Here is a 26,678-nt window from a genome sequence, read left to right as displayed (position 1 = left end):
GTGGATAAAAAGCTCACAATTGCTCTCAGGGTAATGGAAGCAAGTAGGAAAGGAGATGGTATCAGCAGGGTAGTGAGAGGGTTGGAAGGAGTGCAACGGGTGGGGTGAAACACAAATAGAAATGCTAAGAAGAGCATGCTTAGCCAAGGGAAGACGCAAAATGGTGAAACTGTGAATGGAAGGAATCAATGAATGAGAGGAAATGACAGTCAACAACACTCGCACCACCACAGTGCGACCAACAGGTAAAGAGGTCCTATCCAGGAAGGAAGGATAAGCCATTCAGAATCAACTACTTAGAAGACTCACAAAGCTGAACGAGGTGACGACCATAACCTGAGAGTGGTCCAAGAACATCCTTTGAGGTGCACTGAAGTCCCATACTAGTCGGGTCTAACTCAGAAGTGTAGTGCGAATCAGAACCACGATCATGCAATGGAGTCTGAAGATCCTTGGTTCGAGCGTTGAAGTCACCAAGAATAATAATGTCATCCATAGCCTCAAATTGTGAAATGCTCTCCTGAAGTTCACAGAAAGGATCTCCATTCTCCAAGTCATCAATGGCATAAGGAGAGGAGGTCGAAGGAAAATAACAAACAACAATAAAAATATCTCTCTGTTGGTATTTCCGTTGACCAATCCAGACGCACATAAATCTGGCAAAGGTGTTAGAGTGAAGAACTAAAGTGAAACTTAAAATATCATCCCGAACCAAGCAAGCAACACCCTCAGACCCACGAACCCCACCAAAAGTCCAAACCTCATCTCTGCAAACTAATAGCCACTGATAACCAGGATAACCTAGAAGAGGGTGCATGGGCTCTCGCAAGTCTTAGTAATGACCAAAATATCTGAGGACCGTACCGCATCCTGAAAAAGACCCAGTAATGACCATAAAGAGCCATTACCATTCCAGCAGTTGACAAGAAGAGAAGGGGGCTTTCTCTTGTTATACTGTTGTCAGGATCGTCATGCCGGTTTGGAGGTTGTCCTCTCTACCCAACTAGTATGAGGAGAATCATGAACCTCTGCTCTAAGAATCCTAATAACAGCCCATTTCCCAACACGCCTAGCATCTACCACAATTTCCTGGGCATGTTTGAGTTCTGTAACCTGTGCCTTCGTAAGATTTTCATCCAGATAAATTTTAGAGTGAAGAGAAAACAACTTTCTCTTAGCTCTAAGGGCACGAAGCCTATCTGAAAAAGAGAAGAATTTGATAAAAAGGGTGTCCCCCGTACCAAACCAACATCTATGCAAGGTAATGTCCGAGATACCAAGTTTATCAGAGAGAAAGGAATGTGCAGCAGCAATAGGATGAGTAGTTGGTGTAAGACCACGAACATGCAAGTTGAGCCCTCGTGCATGCTGTACAAGCTCATCATCAATCTTACCTTGAACGATCTTGTCTATACTTAGCCTGGGTGCAGTAGTATCTGTGTTAGTGCAAATCGAAGCCCATTATTTCAATTTTTGTTAGGTTTACGCAATTAGAGAAGAGTATATTGTAGCCCTTTCGGTTTGTTGTTCACGGATGTTATCTAGCCCATCAAGTTGTTCAATAACCACCTCGAGATTGGATTTCAGCCCTGCTGTTTCAAAGATGGTGTTTGAGAAACGTTTGATGTTTGATTCAGTTGACTACTTGAGGTTTGAAAGTTTAGCTGTCAAAGTGCCAATCTGTTCTCTCAATATGGTGTTGTCAGCCTCCAGCTTGATCACTTTATCGCATAATCTCTGATAGGTCGGAGTTTGAACTTGGGGAAGGCAGATGTCTCCTGTAGTCATTGCAGCAGCTATGAAAGACGAAAAAGGAGTCCTACACTCTACTAGTGGTGGGCACTATGGTAGAGTTGCAGAGATCAGAGGAAAATGCAGGAGAAATTGCAGTTATGGTAGATAAAAAAGTTGCAGAAGTCACAGGAAGCTGCAGGTGTAAAGACCCACACAAATAGCAGTGTCCAAGAAAACAACACCAGTAGCACGGGAAAGAGAGAAACCAGGATCCCCCACGCAGATAATATCCAGTACCAAACTTGACATGCAATATCAGAAATAATCTCGATGTCGACATTGGTCCAAAAATGTGAGTCGTAACCCTTAGATGCCGTGGAAATAAGGGAAGAAAAATATTGCAAAAAATCCACCAGAAACCTTGCGAAAATCGTGACCCGTAACCTGTATCCCAGGACAAATTCCAATGCAAATGGTGGAAGAAAATGATGATGACAGAGCAACACCCGTAACAACTTGTCTTCACGCGTTCAGAAGCCATTATTGGTCGAGCGAGAGGAAGTGAGGTTTAGCCGTGGATGTGATACGACTGGAAGATGGACGACCATGCTGTGGGAAGAGGTCATCGTGGGAAGAGGTCATAAGAAAAAGCTAAATTTAGAAAAAGCTAATAAGATAACTATCTATTCAATAAGATCATTGGATTATTTTACAATAGAAGCTTGTATATTCTTCAATATAACAGAGAGTAACTGTTGTTCAAAACAAAGTGAACTGATAGCAATGAATAGCAGAATGATTGAAATATATATATTGTCGCTGATTAATGAGAGAAAACTGTATTTATTTGTGTGTTCGATGTCATTTCATCAACAATCAATACATATAAATAACCATCGGGGGAGTCATGTCCCCGATGGCGAGTGACCCCTTGAAGGAGTCACTTCCCATCGGGAACGTGATTCTCCAAGTCACATATCACCGATAACAAATAGGCAGTTTGTTTGCTAATCTAATCGCTGACCATGTTGGTCAACTTGTATTGCATTTTTCAATCAGTAATATTGAAAGGTTTGCCATAATAATTTATCATTGTTTATATATATGTATATATATGTATCTATATATATTTATATATATGTATATATATTATAATCTAATGTATACACATATTTCAAAAGCAACAATTTATTATGTTAAATATTATGACAATCATATATATATTTTCAATATAGATTTGATCTTTGATTAAACTAAATCATTAACAATCCCTCTTAGTTAAGAAGGACAAACATATGTTAAGATAGAACACAATATGTAATATTAGAAATCACACAACAAGAAAATCTTTGATCAGACGATTTCCTGCATATATAATAACATGTGGGCATTAGTCAATCACCAACTACAATTATGATATTATATGGATAAATTAGAGCATTGGCCTATTAGAAGATTAATTTAATAGTATTCACCAAGTACTCTGAGTAATGGCCTTTCACACCATCAACTGAATGATATTCACCAAGTACTCAATGTGGTAATGGCCTATAAGAATATGAAGGCAGGATAGTCATGCAGTACTGAAAAATATATGTATACAAACAACTTGTAGATAGTTAGTTGATTGACATCTAACTCCTAGTTGTTGATTTATAAGATAAGGCCTTTTAATGATTTATCTCAACATTTACACAAAATGTATATCATGATACAAGTTTTTGTAAGGTCTAACCTTTCAATAACTTCTCCAAGTACAAGTGAAAAATCGTCACTTCCTAATGATAGACATAGGTTTCATAAGTTCACAACATTAATAATATATATAATGTACAATAATCAATTATTGTCAAATATTTTCTCAGAATTTACAATCATAGCAAGTTCCTTATGAAAATGTTTCACCTTTGTCTTAGCAAGCGGTTTGTTAAGTGTTTGCAATTTGATTCTTTCTACTGATATATCTAAACTCAATCACATTCTTCCTAACCATGTCTCAAATATAGTGATATGGTATCTCAATGTGTTTTGATTTGTTATGAAATATTGGAATTAGGGAGAGTTTGATGCAGCTTTGGTTATCACAATAGATAATAGTAGGTGGTAGAGGCTTCCCAAACAATCCAACTAGAAGCTTCCTTAACTATACGGCTTCCCGTGCTCCTATGGATGCAGCTATGTATTTGGCTCTGTGAAACTCTGAGCAACTGATGACTATTTTTACCGAACCATGATATCATTGCTGATCCCAAGGTAAAACAACATCCTAATGTGCTCTTTCAATCGGTAGAATTTCCTATCTAGTTAGAGTCTGTGAATCCACTCAGATTCATTCAGTATGAGTGTATCTTAGACCATATTCAATTGCACCACAAAGATATCTGAGAATGTGTTTTATTGCTACTAAATGAATTTGTTTGAGTTCACACATGAACTGACTAAGAGCATTTACTGCATAACATACATTTGGTCTTGTATATACTAAATACATTAAAGATCCAATGATTTGTCGATAGAGTGTAGGAACATTCTCAAAATCTTCAGTTGCTTCTTTTAGTTTCAGTAGGTTTGATTCCATAGGGGTCTTCATTGGCTTGCTATCCACCATGCCAAATCTTTTGAGTATGTCTAGTGTGTACTTCCCTTCATTTAAGAAGACCTCATTGTCAGGTTGCCATACTTCTAGTCCCAAGAAGTAGTGCAGTAATCCAAAATCCTTCATGTCAAATTCAAATGCAAAATCTTGTTTACATTTGTCAATCGGTTGATCTTCTATAATCAAAAGGTCATCAACATATAAAACCATAATCAACATTTCCCCTTGTAGTACTTTGAAGTACAGATTAGGGTTTACATTATTTTTAGTGAAACCAAGTTTAGTTAAGTGATGATCTATTCATTCACTTATTTTTGTCCATATACTTCCTTCTTTAATTTACATAATGTGACTATTTATTGTTCACTACAAATCCTTTGAGTTGTTCAAGATAAATTTCCTCTTCTATTACACTATTGAAAAATGCAGTCTTGACATCCATTTGATGAATTTTCCATCCCTTGGATGCAACAATGGTTATAATAGTTCTAACTCAAGTATCTTTGGCTACTGGAGAAAAAGTCTCCTCATAGTCTATTCCTTCCTTTTGAGAAAAAACCTCTTGCAACAAACCTAGCTTTGTATTTGTCAATACTTCCATCTGCAACATGTTTGATCTTAAATAACCATTTGGAGGAGACAACCAATTTATTTTTAGGTCTAGGAACAATATCCCAAGTGTCATTGTTAAGTATGGAATTATATTCTTCCGTCATAGCATCTTTCTAGTTTTGTTGTTTCATGGCTTCTTTTACATTAGGAGGTTCAGGCTTAGATAGTTCACTCATCAATCCAATGTAACTAGAAAATATATTTGGTCATTTTCTTTCTCTAGTGGATTCAGGTGGGATGGAACTATTTTCTTCAATTAGCTTTCTAGCCCATAGTGGTCTTTTCTTTTCCTCAGAAATGTGAATAAAATCCATAGGTTCAGTATAGTTATCTTCATTCATTAGTGTCTCCCTCTTAATATCAGGGCTTGGTTCTTCTAGTGTCTCATCTGAGTTTGAAACATGTTCATCTTTGGACCTTTTGAAGGCAGTGTCTTCATCAAATATTACGTCTCGACTTAATTCAATGAACCTCTGACTAGGGATGTAGATATGATAAGCTTTGTTCTTTTCTCCTTAAGAATGTGAATGAAGACGGGGCACCCAAATTTTCTCCTTAAGATCAGGTTTCTTCCCGAAAAAAGCTTCTTAATGAGTTTTGAGGTCAAGGTGAGAGTGAGGACATTTGTTTTGAATGAAAACAACAATAATGTTGGGTGGATATTTTGCAATTGCCAGTTTTGGGTAAAATCTTGTCACAAAAAAGGATGACGAGCCATGATGTGTGAGACAAAGTCTCTCCTACCTTAAAGGGAACGCTCCCCCTTCTCACTGTTCCTTGGATCAACTCAAGGTAAGCGAGAAGTTGAGAGATTTTGTAAGGGGTGTTACCAATATTCTTTCCTCTTAGCTTTCAGGAAAGAATCCACTTACCTGCAAAGCAAGTAATGGGCAAGATGAAACCTCAAACTACACTTCTATCTTAAAGTTGTAAGCGGTGATACCGATAAACAAACACTAACTCAAAGGCTAGCTAAAAGCGTACAAGTTTGGCTGTAAGTCCTATTTTAACCTATTCTATAAGAATAACCTCTACAATTGGGGCACAAAGACTTCTAGAGGTAGGGAATTCTAACTATGTTTCGTGAATTTGAAATGGTAATACAAGCTACAGTCAAAGCTCCTAGTCTATATATTGCTACAATCGCTCTGAGTTAAAGCTTCGACGCTGATTGCTTCTTAAATCACGATGCTCTATTATTGACCACAAAATAACAACATGAATCAAAGACAATAGGCACAAATTATAGTCAAAGCTTTTAATTTTTTCTATCACAATTGCTTCCAGTTAAAGCTTCGAATCCAATTTCTTCTTTTATTCACTTTTCTCCCAAATCTGCACTACACAATCAGAGTTATTCTTGCACAAGTCTAGCAGAGCTTTCTTGCATACTACAAAAGAATGAGAGGACACTCCTTTATATAGGCAAAAGAGTTGAGAAGAAGGTAAAAAAAGTGGGAGCAATTGAACCAACTCTGACCTTGTCTAACTAACAAGAGAAATTATTGGATTACATATCATTACACATGTAAATCATATTACATGTAATTACACATTTTCATGTAATACGTCCTCTCTAATCTACAAACATGAAATAGAGAATAAAGAAGACAAAAGAGAAGGAAAACAATCCTAGGGATTGTTGTGAAGGACCTTGTAGTTTGCGATGCAATCCAGGTGATAATAGGATTGGGAGTTCTTATATTTTGTGCCACTGCCTTCAGCTTGATAACACTGGCATTGCATCTTTTGATAGCCTCTGACTCTCTTTGATGAATTATCAGTTGTCATTTGAAAACTTGATGTGATCAAGCGTTTCTCTCTCAAGTTGTCGTGAATTCTCCTTTGTAGATTAACACATTTTGGAATGTCTGACACTTCGAAAACCTTCTTGATGGTGTCCGGATGTAAACTCAAAATAACTTTCCATTAACGCCTTTTTTTTTTGTGAAGCAAAGTGCTTGGCGCATTCCATCACGAATTGAGGTTCTCAGACAACCATTGGGAAAATGAAGTTCAAATGAATTACCATGTCTTTGATTTGAAGCATGCCTTCTTTACTGAGTGTCTTCGTCCTTTATAGAAATTCTAGCATATCTTGACTTGCTGCAACACGAAGATGAGAACATCTTCCAATGAGATTGAATCCTTGAGAAGTTTTGGGATTTGAGTTACAATGACGAATTGTTACATCCCAAATTTTGACCTAATTTAAATTTATTATAGGCGTTGAATGAAATGGATTTTCTTCACAGTCATGTGAAAGAGGTAGTTAAATATAGCTGTTGTACTCTATGGAAAAGTTTGTCTAATTGTTTATTGATGATGGTCGTTATCCATTATTTTTCATATGATGATGTTAGTAGTAGCTTGGTTTTGAAATTATGGTTAATAATTGAATTCCTTGCTAAAATCTACATTAAAATGTTATTTTTGATTTTATTATGGAACTTGTTATTATCGTGGAAAATGTTGCACGTGTGATTGCAAGAGAAGACGAAGGGCAGAAGCATTGCTTAACAGAATCAACGGAATGGGGTACTAACTTAGTCCAATTATCAGGTTGATAGATACGACCTTTAACTATCTTGGTAAGGACCTAGCGACTTGAACATCTGGATACAATCGATGGACACGTATGAGCTATTAAATAAACGTTTAAAATATTAGTTATTTTTTAATTAAAAATAATGCATACCTCAAATGGCTTTTGATTGACTTTTCCACCATATCATTTTAATGTATATTTATGTACGTGCACATAGAGATAGAAATAAAGGTGAAAACATAATATTATTTTTATACAAGATTCTATCTAATACGTACATTTAAATACATGTACAAGAAGATGAAATAATCTTCCAAATAAAGCATGTATTTAAATATACATAATAATAGATACGACCTTTGATAAAATATATAATATGATGCCATCTCATAAATACATCTATGTGCAAGTAGATAAATATATTGTAAATTATCCTTGATTTATAACCTTCAAATCTTTTCCCATATTTATTCAATTTCTTGCTAGAAGTCAAAATTCACACTTGGCATATAATATTGGCATTCAAGAAACCAAGTCATTTCTTTGTGAGTTACGGCTTCTTGGAAGCCATGAAGTTTATCGAATACCTCTTTAAATATTTGGAAGCCATGAGAAACCAGATATATGTTTTTTTTACAAATTGTATCCTTCACGATTTTATTTTCCTGAACTTTTGGCCATGTTTTTCCCTCTCTTTACCTCTGCTGGAGGTCAAGATTGTTATTCCCTCCGAGATTGTGCTCAAGATATGTCATGAGCAGGGAGTGGTTGATAGTGTCCAGCAAAAAATCATCCTTCTCGAAAGATAATCATGTTACGTGATCGGCATACCATTTCCGATTGAAACATTGTATTCTTTTCTATATTACCTATGTGTGTATTTATAGCAGTAAGGATTCTTTTCATAGGATGCCGTACATCATCATTGTTATCTGTTATTGAATAGTTCCTTATCGAGTCAAAACTTTTCAAACCAAGTCAAAAACATTGATCATGATATATTTTACATCTTTATTTTACTGATGTACACCGGAATCAAATGATATTCTTTTGCAAGCCTTAATTTTGTTTTCCTCAAGTGATATAAGCTGTGATGTATTGAAATATGAAACAGTATTACACCAACTGTGGAATCAACAAAATGAGTTGGTTAAACTTTGAGAATTAAACTCCTAGGACTCACTTGGCTGGATGGCCATGGAAGAGGTGAGGAAGAAATTTGCAAGTACCATGGAAGCAAAATCAGATGTGACATAACAAACACAAATATTTTTAAAAAGGGAAAATCATTTAATAGTTCATGCATGTTAATGTTTATTGTTTTCTCCTATTGTCAAGTCGAGTGGTGGTGATCGGGTAATTAAACCTATCCAAAAACCTTGGCCAAGGTTGGTAAAGGCATGTTTGCCAACTTAAGATCACATGAAGTCGGTAGTGCTAGTTATTCAGACAGGTCCATCCATAACTGAGCAGACATTCAAACACTGGAAATGCAGGATGGCTGGACTAGTAGTACCTCAGGCTCGATTCCGGGGTAGGGAGGGCCTTTTTTTTCAAAAGCTTGTGTGGGGATAAATATGGTCCGCGGTTGAGAGGTTAAGCCTAAATCAATGCTTCTCCTCTTACCGAAAGCCGATACTTGCACAACTAAAGATTCATCAGCTACTTCTTGTATGTTCCTCTTTCTATTTCATGTTATGCATTTACTACACTTGTATGCAAGGAAAGATAATTGTTATTTCAGTTATTTTAGTTGATCATTATTACTGTTATTTCAATTGATTGTTATTATAGTTATTTTAGTTGATCGTTATTATAGTTATTTCAGTTGATCGTTATTTCAGTTGTTTTATTATCTCAGTTAATCGTTAGTAGTTGAATCAGTTAATGTCTCATGAAAAGGATTGAAGATATTTTGTTTCAATAGTTAGTTGAGGAAAACTGTTTCATTCCTATGTGAAACCAGATATTAGTTCTTTATTTTGTTATGAAAATCCATTTGTTACACGAATCCATGAGGGTTGGGTATTCAAAGTATGGATTAGACACTTATGGAACACATATGATGGCTGGAAATGAACCAGAAAGCATATGTATTTGGTTTGAAAGGGCCAAAGTCGGATTTGGAAAGATGGATTGCATGTGGGCAATGATGGGCTTTCGTGGGTATGGCCAAGAATGTAAGTTAGGATGCATATGGATGTGTGCAAATGACGACTTTAGTGTTTAAAAGAGTGACCTTTACCAAAATTGGGTTCTCAAGATGCAATCACATGTAAAGTGATTTGCATGTAATCATGACTTGATACAAACATGAAATTAGGTTCAAAGGATGAGATGACATGTAAACGGGTTTGGAAAAAATAGGTTTATATGTAAATGCATATGAAGGATGAAATTACATGTAAATGTGGATGGAGAATGAGATTAGATGTAGTCGTAGATGGAGAATGATACTACATGTAATTGTGGATGAAGAATGAGATTACATGTAATCGCGAATGGGGAATGAGATACAATGTGCTATGGTATGTAATGATGGATGTAGAATGAAATGTTGCACTTGCATGAAATGGTGGAAGGTGGAGTGAAGTGAAACATGCTCAAGTTCTTGGGAAAGAACTTGCAATTTCTTCCAAAATGAAGAGAAACAAGAGAGCAAACAAAAATGCAAAGAAAACAAGCACAAAAAAAATAGATACCTTTGGTTTGACACTCAAACATGTCCAACAAGCAAGTTACTTCAACATGCAAACTCGAATTTGGATTTTGGGAAAAAACTCAAAAGTATGAAAATGAGATTTTTCATCATTTTTAAAGAAAAAATGCACTTTTCATGGCATACATTTGGACAAATGTGCAATAACAAGCCATAATATGCATGGAAAGAGCAAGATAAGAATGAATTGATGAGCAAGTATGAAAATCTCTACTTACTTGGAGATCAAAGAGCCAAAATAGCAAGTTCTATAGAGACAATTCTCCCTCAAATCCTGATTTTTAAACAACTTTTTGACTCTCTCCAAACTTGCAAGTAATAGACATTCAATGGTCAAATTTGACACGAGAATGCCAAAAATGTGGTCTCCAAAGGCAATAGCATGCATTAAAACTCAAAAACAACCCCTATTAACTCAAACGTATGGGCTAAAAATGCCATTTTGAGTTTTTTTAATAAAAACGTGACTTTTTCATGCAAAAATCTGGGTCATTTTTGCAAAAAATGTGGCTCACAAATGCATATAAATTGATTGTTTTTGACTCGTGAATGCTAAAACGACTTCCCTAAATGCTAATACATGGATCCAAATGCAAAAAATGTGACTTCAAAATGCATAAAATTGAATAAAAATCCCAATTTTCTGTGTGTTTTTAGCAAAAACGTGATTCAAAAGGCATGAAATGAAGCTTTTTTGACATATGAAGGCAAAAATGTGTTCTTCAATAGCATATATATGGATCAAAACTTCAAAACGACTTATATTTAAGCCAAAAAATGATCAAAATTGCCCCAAATCTTGGTGTTTTTAACAAAAACGTGGCTAAAAGATGCCTTGAAATGAACCCTTTTTTTCCATGAGATTTAACACCTAGGGCAATATAATGACAAGAGATGCAAAAATAACCCTCTTCTTGGGGATTTCAAGCCATATCATGGGCAGATCTGCTCTTTTTAGTGAAAAACGTGTTCTTGGAGAGGAAAAACATGAAGTTTTTTGCCCTTCTTTCTTCAAATTCGGGTTCATCATTTGGAAATGCATGAAAAATATGCAAAACGCTTCCTCCAAATGCCATTACATGTTTTAAAATGCATGTAATTGATCTTTTCATGCAAAGTGCACTCAAAATTGCACGTGTTCTTGGAGAGGAAAAACATGAATTTTTTTGCCCTTCTTTCTTGAAATTCGGGTTCATCATTTGCAAATGCATAAAACATATGCAAAACGCATTCTCCAAATGCCATTTCATGTTTTAAAATGCATGTAATTGATCTTTTCATGAAAAACGCACTCTAGAAGTGCCATTACATATTTTAAAAACATGCAAAACTCACTCTAGGAGGGTCATTGCACATTTTAAAAACTCAAATATGCATTGCTCACTCTAGGAGAGTGATTGCATATTTTAAGTTGAAGGCGTTGAAGGCATTTACATGCTTTTAATTCAAAAGCTTACTCTCAAGATGTAGTTGCATATTTTTTTATAAATATGCAAATGGAGCTAAAGGTTAATTTGCACAACTTATGTTATTTAATTAAGCACATGTCAATTTAATTTTTTATGAAATATTACTTAAATGGGTCATAAATAATATTTACACTATTATATTTAAAATATAATGTCCAAATATTATTTTAAAAGTAATATTTACTAGAGCATTTGATTTAAAAATAAAAAATTAAATCAAACTATATAGTTTATGTAGTCACTTAAGCTGATGAGACCAGAGTTAGTGAACAATAGAATAATGATGATGTGTACTACCATTGATGGCAGCCTCTTTCCTATATGTGATTATGAAAATGTTAGTGACACATGGTCTGATGTTCAGGACAACAAACTCTTATTTGATCATGTTGATAATGTTGCTGATAGGGCAAGTGTGGAAGAGGCTATTGATACCACCGTAAGTTTAGAATCTCTTGATAAGAGTGCTGTTTTTTAAGACTACGAGGAGGATATTAGCACTATAATATTTATGGAAGATGTCATAATGTTGAGTCAGTATAGGAGACAACAATCTTCTCAGGTGGGATGGGAAGGATGAGGGCATGTAGCTACCCAGTTATGACTAATGATTTGAGTGTTATAGAGGAGTTGGGTGATGTAGATTTATGCCCAGATATTGTTGGTTCACATGATGACATTGAGTCAAGTATGCAGCAGTAGTTGATAGTAGAGGGGTCTCAGCTAGATGATATTGATACTAGTGATGTGGGGAGCTCTAATGTTTCACATGTTGATGATTCATGTTGCAACGAGTCTAGTATGTCATATCAAATGTTTGTGGATGACTCAAAGTGGTTATTGGATGAGGATAGGTCCCAAGATCATAATTTACAAGGATCTATAGATGAGGGGGAAGCAGTGACATGCAAGTAGTTTGATACAATAGTGGCTTCCACTTCTTCAGAGGAGGTATTGGTTGAGGTATCCAGTAGCACAATCTTGTTGATGGACATGTGTGGGATTGTCAGCCCACATGATGTTTGTGATCATGTGGTGAGCAGTAAGGATACAATTTCTTATCACAATGCAGTTAGTGAGTCAGAGAGCTTATGTAAGAGCCAAGATATGCAGAGCCATCATGTGACCATATTGTTGAAGATAAGTGATAGTGATATCTTTTCATCTCTTGAGCATTATAATGCTATTCGACAAATGTTAGTTGTATTTGGTTGGGGTGTTCCTATATTGGATGAACACAGTGATAGTCACTTTTCCCTAGCAGAGATTCACTCACTTTGAAAGGTTGTTAGGATCTTGAAGCATATTTATTTATAGCTTGTAGTTGACAGGGATTACCTACTTGAGTGGGTAGTACTTGTTATGACGCATTGTTAGGGAAAGAGGAGGTAGTTGAGCTCACCATGAGCTTAAGGCAACTTTCGAGTTGTTGGAGAGCACTCGGTTGGCTCTTCAAAAAATGCATGTGATTGAGAAAGGCGTCTATGGAGATGGCATGTGTACAGTCTATGCCTACCCTAAATCTAGTTCAAACACACATAGTGGTGGTGTGGTGAGTTGACTTCCATGCATAGGGATATAGATGTAATGAGGATGTAGTTACATCCATCCTTGATATGAGTGCAGTAGCTGCAAATGAGATAAGTGCATCAGTGGAGGACTACAGAGAGCTTCCTGTTGTACCAGGTCCCCCAGAAGTTAACACATCAACAAATGATGCGAAACAAGTTATCGAGTCTTGATGTGACAATAGTGGATTCTTTAGAGAGTTGTGTGCCAGTTCTTGACATTACTTTCACTTCTTCACAAGATTTGGGAAGGGTATCATCTGATTTGGAGATGAGATCTCATGGGGATTTGTTTCCTTTTCTTGGAAGGAAATCTATTACTTCATCTCATACAATTGATAGTGATAGGCAATTGGTAGTGCCATAGTTTTAGAGGGATCAACTGTGGATTGTAGGGGAAGAGGTTGATGCTTCATATAATTTCTATTGCACAAAGTCATTTATAGAGTATTTTCTTGAGAGTTCGGAACTACAAAAAGGACTAGACAAAGCTTCTAAGGGTACTCTCATCCAAGGTTCTCGTGGCATTTGATGTTTGGTGGGAAAGATTGTATAGACCTTGGCTATAATGCTTCCCCATAGGGATTTGGTGACTGGTTTTGCTGAGAGGTTACCTAGGATCTTGCCTGCCTAGTTGTTCGGAGTCAAAGCTCAAAGACATCTCTTGATTCCCAGTCTGGTATTGATGAGCCACTTACAAAGATTGGAGCATTCTATCGCTGCTACATAGTGAGGAGTGCTCATCTTTTTTTTGTTGACCCACAGGTAGAGCAATTAGTTTTGCGCAGGTGTAGATTGGCTCTAGGTTTATACCATCCTTTAAGGGACAAGTTTGCACCATCTACAGTTTATAGGGTTAGTAGTTGCAAGTTAGTAGGAGGCTACATGCATAGTTAGCATATTCATGAGAGTTTTGCAGAGGATGTATATTTGGGTTATGGTTTAGATGCCTTTGAGAGTATTGGTTGTTGTTGCATAGATAGACTTTATACTCATGGCAGATTGGTAAGGTGTGCAAGGAGATTTGATCTAGTAGATGATATTGGAGTTCCATTTTTCCTTGTTATGGATGAATATGATTTTCATCTCTTCTGGGATCCAATTGGTGACATGATTGGCATTGCAGATTGGGTGAGTCACCATTGTTGGTATGGAGACAGTATATTTAGGATAGCTTTGTGGATAGTGTATTTATCACACAAGTTTGTAGGTGACACCAGGGACATTATACATAGTTATCCTTGGGATCAAGGTGGATCATTGCCTTTCTTTTATTTCTATGATTACTCGAGGTCCTTGTAGTGGATGACCATGATAGTGGATTGATTTAACCTATTATTGGATTAGACGACCTTGTTGAGGGTTATGGCTCCATTTGGGGGGACTTATTATTTATGGTAAGTCAATGGATGGTTCTGATGAGCTCAAATGAGTTAGAAGAGTTGAATGATGCTCTTAGTTTTTATTTTTGGCTTCTAGTCTAGGTTCCAAAAACCTTGGAAGGAGCATCTTTTTTTAATAAGTTACCCTATTCAGTTCATTCATCATCCTTTTTCATCAAGATCACTCATGTGCTGCTAGTTTTTTTATTTTGAAGCTTCTTCAGTCATTTTCCCAAGACCAATGAATTATGACTATTATTTAATTAAATATGCTAAGGTTGCTATTTTTGCTGGTATTGTATCTTGGTCATCTTAGTGTCAGCTCATTGGAATTAAGTTGATTTTTTTTAAATCCAGGGCAATAGAAACAATGACTTGGGAACTAGAAACAATGACCTTGTATCTTAGAATATCATGATTTTTGAAAATGTCATTTTTGGAGCCAGTGGCAGGTAATCAATTATGTTATTCAAATATGTGCCTAAGTATTAAGCAAAGGTCATTTAAGGGAAATGTGTGCTCACTGGGGACTCTTGGCATTGAGTGGGAAGAAGAAGCCTTCACATTAAATGTTATAAATAAAATGCCTTGCAAGGATTGAACCATTCCATTATTTGCATTTTGTTTATGAAATTTGGTGAGTTCTCTAAGGGTTTGACATTGTTGTTGAAATTAATGATTTCTACAACTCTTCTTGCACTTCGAATTGGTTATTTGTACCAATGAATTGTGCTTTTGCAATCTGATTATTGTTATGCAATTGGACTGGGGTTTTGTTCACACATTCTGGGGTCAAAGAACATTTGAATTCTATTGCAAATAAGATGAAGGACAAATATCATAGGGTATTGAAGGTCTGCACTAAGAAAGGCATTTATCACATTTAGAGCACAATTTAGGAGGCTGTGATCAGAATATTAGAGGCAGCATGGAAATGCCATCAGCTGCATCCCATATTACAATTAATGTCACTTCATGCTGGGCTGCAATCACAATTTAAAGTGGTGTCTTGCATTGTGGAAGGCAGTGTTTGGCTTGGAGACAAGTAGCAAAGCTGCATTCATATATCTGGGTGTGAAATTATTCGATTTCCAGCGGTCATAAGGCTCCAGTGTTGAGCAACATTATTGCCAGGTTTTTTAATTGCAATAAATCAATGCACTTAGCTGAATTGTAATCACTTGCTCAATAAATGATAGTAAATAAAGTTGACATTTGAATCTGGATGTTACTTTGCATTCCAAGTTTTTCCTATCTCACTTCTCAGCATTGTTTCAGAGTGAGACAGTAGGGCTCATTACATCTTATTTGTAAGACCATGATTTTCCTTTTATTTCTCTGACTATATCCTATGTAGAATTTATTATTGTATTTTGTAAGGCAATAATAGGGACATTACATTGTGGGCCAATGGGTGTTGTATCACACCATTGGGCTTAGTTGTGGCAAATGTTTCAGGGCACCCATTTTTGTTCTCCTCTTCAATCCCTATTATGTTTACTTATCGTAAATAAAACAAATAATTTGATCTAGTTTGAAATGTTATTAATTTTATTTTATTGGTTATCCACTTCATGTTTCAACAGCTATTATATTTTTAATTATAGAATACTATTATTTGTAAACAAAATTATTGTGGAATTGTTACTTTGGGTATAAATCAAGTAGAATTCTAGTTGTATCTTATTTTAGATTTATGATTCTCCTGGGAAAACCTTTTTGCCTTCTTGAATGGGAGTTAATAATTTATTAGTACATTTGTGTATTTATTCTTTTAGAGCAAGTTACAAATTGATCATTGTACAAATCTCACTATTTTAAACTGGAATATGAAAGTCTTACACATTTTACTTTTTATTCTTTAATTTATGCACTTTATAGTATAAGCAAATTGCTATAGTTTCAAATGAGTTAAGCCGTCTCCCTTTAGCATTTTCACTTCATATGATCAAAGCCTATTGTTTACATTGTCATTAAGTATTTATCAGTACAAATCACAAAATTATTGATTTCTAATGACATTGAGAACAAGAGATTTTCAAAGCTAGATTCATGCTCGTTAGTCTTTACCATACCTTCTTCTATTTGAAGTTAAATTTAACCTAGTTTAAAGGGTTGGCATTACCGAAATGCGTATCATAAAATGTTTTTTTTGTTCATAGACTCATACATGATTAGTTTTGGAATTGTTTTTTAATTGATGTGAAGGGTTATTCATTTGGCAGAAAAATTCCAACAAATATGTGAAGTCTGTCAATTTTCCAGTTATTATTGATTGTTTAAATGTTTTATATGTTGTAAAGGAGAAATTTCAAAGCTTGTATGAATTGTAATTTATAATTTTTATTTATGATGGGTTGGTACTCAGACTATTGAGTGGGTGCTGAAATTGAAAAAGTGGGTGCTCTTAGAATAGGGATTTGGTGACTTTAAACTTTGTAATTGGATTATAATTTGTGAGGCTGAATTAGTACGGTAGACCCTAGCAGCATCTATCGCCATGGTATTTCTCATCCTCAGTTTTGACATTAAATCTTTTGCATTGTGCATTGTGTGGTTGCATCTATTTCAACATTCAATTTCAAACCCCTTTGAGATTTCGGTTTAAAGTTTAACAGGTTTAAATTTGAATAAGGACTAAAAGTTTTTAGCTATTATATTTATGATTCACCTCTACTTCTCATTACTAGACTGTATTCTTCAATTAGTTGCAAATTAAAGCCCCATATTGTTGTTCTTGAGTTTTTACTAGGTATGCAAACATACATCACTAAAGCCAACTACCCTTTTTATTTTGAAAATTTTAGTTATCATTTTGCTAAGGTTGAGTATAGCAGTCTCAATTAGTTATTGGCCAAGATAAGCCAAAGTTGGGAATTAAAAAAATATGTTTATGATTCAACAGAATACTAAGTCTCATGTTTTCCTCTTGTTTCTAACAATTATTTATTGTCTCACAACTTTTGGTAAAATTAGCATGAGATAAGAATGCCCTTCTAGAGTCTTGAAGCAGACAAATCTGTTTGTGCATCATATGCTTCTCGGTTTCAGAAGGGAATGTAAAATACATGTTATCCTGTTAACATTGATATGTGACATTTTCGATTTTTAAAACGAGTCAATGAAAATTTAGACTTAAAAGGGTGAAGATATCCATTCTTAAACTCTGTTTCAATTTTAAACTTCCAAATCCATATAGATTTCATTGTGAATTTAATATCCATAAACTCTTTGTTTATTTCTGTTCTTTCTAATGACTTTTTATCTTGATTTTGGATTTCTTCTTAGATAATGACTTTTTCTTATACAATGAATGTGCAGGGAATATTGGCAATGTCGAAAACTTTCATTGGAGTTATAGAGTTGGTATTTTCTATTTCACTAATGTGAATATTGTAAATTTTGCTTTCCACATAATTATTCTATGAATATTTTTCTTTCATCATGTTAAATGTATCCTCCATGTTTTAGCATTTGAAAATATCTTGAACATGATTTCAAATAATTTCAGATAAGGAGTCAAGTTAAAACACCTTATTGAAAATCTGGATAATGGACTCAGATGTATGAATGGATGGAAGAATAAAATGTGTGTTGCAGGAAAAGATATTTTATGTAGACACTTGTTATTTGAATAATATTCCATCAGATGTACGTCAAGAACAAATAGAATGAGTATCATTTGAATATTATCTCCTATGACCTTTGTAGCTTTGTTGGAACACATTTTGGGTTCTCATGCGAAGTGTTGAGTGACTCAATGTTGAAACTCTGGCTTCATAGTTTTGTCAAAAACTATTGTTAAAAGTGGTTGGAGGAATCTCTGAGAGCTTGTTCTTAGGTACTTGTTGATGTGAGTTTTATTCCACTACAACATTTATAATCAGACACAATGTTTCTAAGCGAAACACCAAATGTTCAATTCTCTCTTGGTATTAAGTCACTTATCATGCTAAGCTTGCAACATAAGATCACAAGGCGACTTCAAGGTTCCTTTTATTGTGGATATTCGTTAGCAGAAATGATGTGATTTGCTGGTAATACTTGGGGACATACGTTGTTTCTCAAGCCTCGACAATGCACAACTAAAGATGAAGTTTCACAATGTGCAATGAAAATATTGCTTCTTTGCTTTCGACACTCGCTTTTTAAACTTCCTTACTCCTAACTATCACCTCTATTCCTACTTTGAATGTGAGGGCTTATGGATGACTTAAACTCTACTAGATGGAGGCTAATCAACGACTTGACTCCCCTAGTGCAAGCTTCTAAGGTATAATCAAATTGTTTTCATTTTGATATCCCCTCTTTGATCCCATCAAAGTGATACAAATAGAAAACTCAATATCAATAGAAGTTAAGTACTAATATTCATCGGCTAAGCACACAAGGCACTCTTACAATCCATAAGAAGCTAGTGACCCGGACTTGTTCGAGTCATACAAGTAAACATACACAATTACTCTCATTCAATTAAATTAAATACTCGAAAGAAATACTACTCTACTTTATCTCAAAACTTGAAATGAAAAGCAACCTTGAAATGAAAATCTACTCTAAGTGAGGATGAAGGTAACCATGCAATAACACCAACTTGATCACAACTATTACCATGCAAAACACAATGATGACAAGTAGAGCAATTTTGGCATTATTCTTGTAACAATTCTCCAACATCCCCTTTACAAATGAGGGAGCAATCCTTATATACGAAGCTCAATTCCAATGAATGACCAAGATTATACTAAAATCAATGGCCAAGATTAAATCCTGCAAACCCTAATTAGGGTTACCACCCCCATCAACCATTGAGATTTGAGTACCCTGAAATAGGTGTATAGAAAAAATCTATGAGAGTAGCACCCAATCAAAAGACGCCATAACTGTGAGGCCAATCAAAATTAGACACCTAGACAACTAACCAATGAGAGAATAGATGCCACATGGGCTTACATCAAATCATTATCCAAAGTCACATTTCCTTTGTCTCTTTCCTTCTTTGCTAGTTCAATATCTAGACACATGCCGTTAAGATTATCCATTAGAGGCATGGGTATGCTCTGAATCCTCCAATTTTGCCAAATTCATCTCAGACTTAGCTGTGACGATCGTCTTCCTCCATTTGGTTGCACTGTCCCCAACTGAAGCAATGAGAGCCCTGAGGGACGAAAGGCCATTGAGACATTCCTGCTTGATGACGTCGCCCTCCTTCATGGCATAGGTCACCAATCTTTTCCTCAAAACTTCCAAATTCATGTTCTTTTCACTCTTTTCATTGAAGTTGAAGGCAAATTTTGTGGTTCCAAAAACCTCCTCAATCGCATCATGTAGAGAGAGACAGAGCTAGGCACTATCCTCTTTTATCCCTTCCAAGAGATCCCGTCTATGAACTAGAAAAGTACCATTACTCTATATCACGCCCTCCCACTTTAATTACCTTCGGTTTTACGAATAACTGCTTAGGAACCTTCATCATTGCACACAGTTGGGGTATGGTTCTTTCTTGATAGGAAAAAATTTCTCCCAAAGGTCCACATGTACGTGATTTGTCTCTAAGCAATGCAAGGGTTTGGAACACTTCCACGAATCTGAGAAAGAATGCTGATACCCCCTGTGTTGTTTCTTTCATCCAGGTTCGAGTCTCCTTCAACGAGGCCATAACACTTTCTATCCCCTCTATATCCCCTTTGTCAAGTGTCACTTATTGAATAGGCTTGCATGCGTTTCTATAGAATTCTAGTAACCTTTGAGACTCCACCTTGTACTTGTTTTTTTTTTTCGGTCTCGTTTTTCCACCCTTCTTTTTAGGGCATCAAGACCTTCTTTAGCCTCATCATACTCTATATCTTTAGTGGTGGCTCCCAACTCATGCTCCACTACCTCACAGTCTTGAACTTGGATATCATCTTTTGTCTTGTTCACCTTAGGGATGGCAATTTGAACTTTGTAATTCCTAGAGTCATCCCGGATCACCTTAGCCAATCTTCCCGCTAGGTAAGTCTCTTCCTCCTTCCGATCTACATGATCTTCAATATTATCAATTGCTCTTGCCTGCATGATGTCTTGTTAGTCCTACAATGTATCCCATAACCATTCAGGTGCAGTGCATTCTCCCAAGCCTAGGTTAGGAATTGTCCTCTTTTGTTTCTGAAATGGAAGTATTGCTACCTCTGCATTGTGGTCTTCGTCTATAGGCTAGATCCATCCTTGCAAAGAGGAGCTTTCAATATCAATCATCTCATCATTGTCACCATTTGGTGTAGAGGTTACCCTTGCCTAAGATACACTCAATGGTGAATATCCTGAAGAACTCTCACTTTTACTGCGCTCTGATTCTAAGGAGATCTCTTGGTGTACCACCTTCCCCCTGGGGGATGTGTCCTTTAGTCTCTTTCAAGTGGCGCTTTCCTTGGATGGGGGAGACGTCCGTGCCTTTATCCTAGATGGCGACTTATTGATTGTAGCCTCCTCCTCCCTCGAATTTGCACCCGGTGTTGCCCTTGTAGTGTGTAAAATTCTTGACTTATTTGAACTATTCTAAAAATAAACTTAGTGGAATATAATGAATATTCTAAATATAATTGTAACCTTTGACAATTAAAATTGTTCCTTTTATTGGTTCAATTGAGTTTCACACTATTTATATTGATACTAATGGCCAAATCTTATTCAAAATTGGATTTTGAATGTAAAAACTATATTGAAATTTTCTATGCAACTGATTTACCATAGTAGTAGAAATTAGTTAATACAAATTAAGGAAAAGCACTTGTCATTTCTGTCTGTACCTAGTCTTCTCCAAGCACAATCTGCAAACACGTCCACCTTCCTACTTGATATGACAAAGGGTTTGATATTTAATGGTAGAACAATTCTATCTGACATTCATATTGCCACGATATTGATGTTCTTGCTAACTGACAATTCTATCTACCTGATGAGTATTCTTCCTTTGGCACCAACGTCAAACAATATAGAATGAAAACTCTTGTCTTCAACCAAAAAGGAGTGCCGTTGTATAGGATAATATCCACCTTCAAACCTTGAAGAAACAAATCGCTAACAGAATTTCCGATTCTTCTTCCTCGACATATTTCATGGAGCAACATATTAATTCTTTTGAATTAAAACATTATTATCAATGAGGTTACGATAGGATATAACAAGCAAATCTACTTCATATGCTTTCTTCTTTGTGATATCTCCACTAGACCAGCACCGTCTCTGATGAAAGGAGTTAAGAATCCAAGTATCATTCTTACAATCAAATTCTGATCAATAATCTTAATTTTCTTCCCCCGTCCAAGGCTCTCAAATTCACAATTTATTACCATCTTTCTCATTCCCGTGGTGCAACTAAATACCAGATTTATTAACAAAGTCTATCTTGGCTTAATAAATATTAAGTTATGTAATAATAATTTTGATTTAGTATTTATTTAATATAAGCTTTTGAAAACAAATATTAAATAATTACTAGTTATTAAATATAATATTGTCTTTAAAAAGACTATCTTGGAGGAGAGTTCGACACTTTACAAATCTGCCCTTCCCCATGGTGCTTGCTCACAAGAAATTGTAAATTAGGATGTTGTAACACATGTTCTCCTTCCCATGTAGCATCATCTAGTGGCAAATTTTTCCATTGTATTAGATATTCCTTGATAGATCGATTTCACATATGCCTTTCACGTGTATCTAGAATCATTTCGGGGATTATTTCCAATTTGCGTTCTAAATCTAAAGGTGGCAAATTTTTAGAGACTGTCACCTGTTTGCCCAATGCCTTCTTGAGGCAAGAAACGTGAAAAACATTATGTATGTGATTGCCTACTGGTAAGTCCAACTCATAAGCAAGTGCACCAATTTTTCTAACAATTTGATAAGGTCCATAGAAACGTGGCTTCAATTTTTTAATTCCACTGCGTTTGAGATACACCAATTCTCCTACATCAAATTTGCTCTCGGTCCATTTCTTATCTGTATAATTTTTTTGTTGTTTCTAGGCAGCTTGTAAGTTTTCCTTGAGTGCGTTTAAGATGTCTTGAGTTTCTTGAAGCCAATTTTGAGCTTTGGATACATTACAATGGACAAAAGTAGGATCAATAGAAGATACATCATATCCATATAATTCCTTGAATGGAGTCAACATATGATAGGTTGTGTTGTAATAATATTCCCCTAAATACAACCACCTGATCCAAGCCTTTTGATGCCCAACTACATAATTGTGAAGATAGGTTTTAAACCACTTGTTCACATTTTTTGTTTGACCATCTGTTTGTGCATGGTAATTAGTGCTGTGGTTCAAAGTTGTACCTGTTAATCTAAATAATTCTTCCGAGAATATACTCAAAAATCTGCTATCCCTGTTGTTGATGATATTCTGTGGCAAACCATGTAAGCATAATACTTTCTTGAAAAATAATTCAGCAACTTGAACGGCTGTGAATTCTGTGGTGATAGCAAAGAAATGTGCAAATTTTGTCAGTCTATCAACTACAACAAAAATACAGTCTTTGCCTTGCACACGAGGTAATCCAGTAATGAAATCCATTGATATACTTTCCCATTTTTGTGATGGAACGGGTAAAGTCTGAGCCGCTGAAGTAATCCTGCTGGGTAGGAATGCTCAGCTTTATTTTCATGGCATGTGATACATTCCTTTACATATTGTAAGACAACATTTTTTAGCCCTTTCCATCTGAACCATTCACAGATTTGCCTGTAAGTCTTGAAATAACTAGGATGTCCTGCCAAAGGTAAGTCATGGAGTGCCTGCATAATCTTGAATTTCAATTTAGATCCTAGTATGAGGAAAATTCTATCTTTATAATAAATGATATCATTTATATCCTTGTATCTTTCATCCTGAATGTTCCCATCCAAAATGTCACTTGCAAATGTATTTGTAGAATATTCTACTGATAGCAAAGATTTCCAATCAGCAGTTACTTTGGAAATAACATTTATTTTAGGTTTTCTAGATAATGCATCAACAACCACATTGTTCTTACCTTTAACATTTTCAATTTCAAAATCATAAGCTTGGATGTTATTGATACACTTTTGCTGCCTGTCATTCAAATCTTTCTAGCTCAAGAAATATTTCAAGCTGTTATGGTCAGTTCTAACTACAAATCTGCCACCAACTAAACATTGTCGAAATTTAGCCAATGCATGCATAATTGCCAACATTTCCTTATCATATATTGAATGCAACCTTTCGACACTAGTGAGTTTTCTTCTTTCATCTGCTATAGGGTGTTTATTTTGCATTAGAACTGCCCCTAATCCTTCACTTGAAGCATCACATTCTAGTACAAAAGACTGATTGAAATCAGGGAGTGCAAGAATTGGACAAGAACTCATTACCTTCTTGAGTTTGTCAAATACTTGTGCTTCTTCAGTCCACCTAAACACCCCCTTTTTTGTAAGATCTGTCAATGGTGATCCCAGTTGTGAAAATCCCTTAACAAATCTCCTGTATTAACTGCAAAGACCAAAGAAACCCCTCAGATCTGAAAGATTCCGTGGAGGTGGCCAATCCAAAATAGCTCTAATCTTCTCCTGATGAACCTGCACACCTTTGGCATTGATCATGTGACCCAAATATAAAATTTCTATCATACCGAATTCACATTTTGATGCTTTTGCATAAAGGGACTGTGATTCCATTATACTCAAAATCTCATCAATATGACGCAAATGTTCCTTCCAAGTCTTGCTGTAAATTAGTATATCATCAAAGAAAACTAGCAAAAACTTCCTCAGTTGTTTGTTAAAAATATGATTCATGCAAGACTGAAATGTTGCTGGAGCATTTGTTAGTCCAAATGACATAACTAAAAATTCATAATGACCATACTGGCAATGGAAGGAAGTTTTATGAGTATCCTATTCCTGTAATTTTATCTGATGGTATTAGAATCTTAAATCAATTTTAGAAAATTAAAGAACATCATTTAATTCATCTAACAGTTCATCAATGTGGGGAATTAGATACCTATTTTTTATGATCTTTTATTGAGAGCATGGTAATCTATACACATGCGAAGTGTCTCATCTTTCTTTTTGACCAGCACTACTGAAGAAGCAAATAGACTTGAACTGGGCCTGATATGTCCTCTATCCAACAACTCCTTAATGGCCTTTTCTATTTCATCTCTGAATGCCTTAAGATGTTTGTAAGGAGTAGTAATAACTGGTTTTGCCCCTTCTTCCAACTCAATAGTCTGTTGAAAACCTCTATCTGGAGATACTCTTGTAGGTTTGTCACTAAAAACCCCACTATGTGAATCTAAGATATGCAACAAATCATCTTGATAAAGTTTAGATTCAAAACTTGTTACCTTAGTGGAGACAAGGCATTGTGTTGACCAAGCTACATCTCCATGGTGGTAAATGGCCTCCATTTTGTTAGCATATACAAATTGGGGATTTCATTTGATATTCCTTTGAGAATTGCCTTTTTTCCATTAATTTTGAAAGAAAATTCTAGCGTTTTGAAGCCTTACGAATGTTTATCCAAAGTTATCAACCATTGAATGCCTAACGTAACACTAGAGTTAGCCAAATCAACTACATAAATATCATCTATTACTGTAATACTTAAGTGAGTAACCTTATGTGCGCTTACTAAAGTTGTACCACTTGGTACTCTAACACCAATCCCTTCATGTTTCAATGTATGTAAGCCACTTTTTTAACAAAAGCAGTATCAATGAAATTATGTGTGGCACTGCTGTCTATCAATAACAATGACTCGTTGCCCCTGTAAAATCCCTCTTACTTTGAAAATATTAAAATGCGGAGTTCCTGTCATTGTTGCTATTTCACCCTTCCCTGGATTTTCCTAAGCCGTCCTATAGTTTTAGGATCTTGTTCTTGATTTGTCTCTATGTTTTCCTCATCTTCACTATCTGTTTCTACTTCAATGTAGTGAATTTTTGCTTTTCCCAAACATCTACGACTAGGTGCTCATGCTTCTTCCTAGAGTTTCCTAATAGTAGATTCTCTTTCAGGCAGTGGATTTCTAGGAGTGAAGATTGACATAAAAGGTCTTGCTGAAGTTGAACTTTCAGTTTGTCCATTTACTAATTGATTCTCTTGTTCACCCATTTCCCTCGCATTATTCTGATTTTGATTCCTATTATTGTTCATGAATTGTGCCATCAAGTTTGCCATAGGATTTACATTATTTTGCATCTCCTGTTGACTCCTGAGTAAGGCAGTTATGAGATCCCTACTATCATCTGCATCACCCATATTATTTTCAAAAATAATCACCTCGTTTGACTTGATATGACTATCTTCAATATTGACGGGTATAGAGAAACTAGATGATTCTAACTATGGTTACCAGGAGACCCTTCTCCCCCCTAAAAGTCGCGTCTCGGAGACCGAGACGCGTCTTGGAGACTTTTCGCGTCTCCAGAGACCTCAAAAAAGGTTGGAGACTTCACGACGAAGTCTCCTGAAGTCTCCCCGTCTCCTAATCCAAAAAGTGAAGTCTCCCCGAAGTCTCCTGGTAAAATATAAATGTAAAATATAATATTAAATAATTTTATATATTTTAGCCCTCATTTTAATGTTTTTAATACAAAAATTAAGACCACCGACAATTTAAATCAAATGATTAAATCATTTAAAATATTTTATTTAATAAATTAATAACTTTGAAAACATTAGAAACACTTTTAAAAATTTATTTTTATTCAAGAATTTAAATGATTAAATCATTTAAAATATTTTTGGAGAGATGATTTTTTGGAGAGCATGATAGCTGAAGACCTTGAGATGGATGATCACAACCTTGTGGAGTAGATAATAGTACCATCGACATACTAATACTAGATATATTTATGTTTTTTGTTTATTGTACAAAGTGTTCATTTTTGTTTGCATATCAGCAATTCAGCATCAAACTATACTTTTTTGAATTTAAAATTTGAATATGTAATGATAATCTCAGCGATTATCAATTTGATATGATGGTGATCATATGCAATATTCAAAAAACAAATATATCCATGAGATACAATATTGTG

General features: G+C 35.4%; 1 protein-coding gene across 7 annotated transcripts in view; it reads left to right on the top strand.

Moving 5' to 3' along the window:
• LOC149568454 (uncharacterized) overlaps nucleotides 1–26,678 on the top strand; it is a 334,059-nt gene that overhangs the window by 166,328 nt on the left and 141,053 nt on the right. For all 7 annotated transcript variants that reach the window (XM_089821382.1, XM_089821379.1, XM_089821377.1 and 4 more), the window contains one exon: nucleotides 17,950–17,994. In XM_089821382.1, the coding sequence (XP_089677508.1) occupies nucleotides 17,950–17,994 (45 nt within the window). The remainder of the gene's footprint in view (nucleotides 1–17,949; nucleotides 17,995–26,678) is intronic.

The sequence above is a fragment of the Cupressus sempervirens genome, chromosome 3, assembly GCF_028749045.1.
Source record: "Cupressus sempervirens isolate cs-2001-9-10 chromosome 3, ASM2874904v1, whole genome shotgun sequence".
NCBI lineage: Eukaryota > Viridiplantae > Streptophyta > Pinopsida > Cupressales > Cupressaceae > Cupressus > Cupressus sempervirens.
Note: the sequence above shows the minus strand (reverse complement) of the source record. Positions and strands in the feature narration are given on the sequence as shown.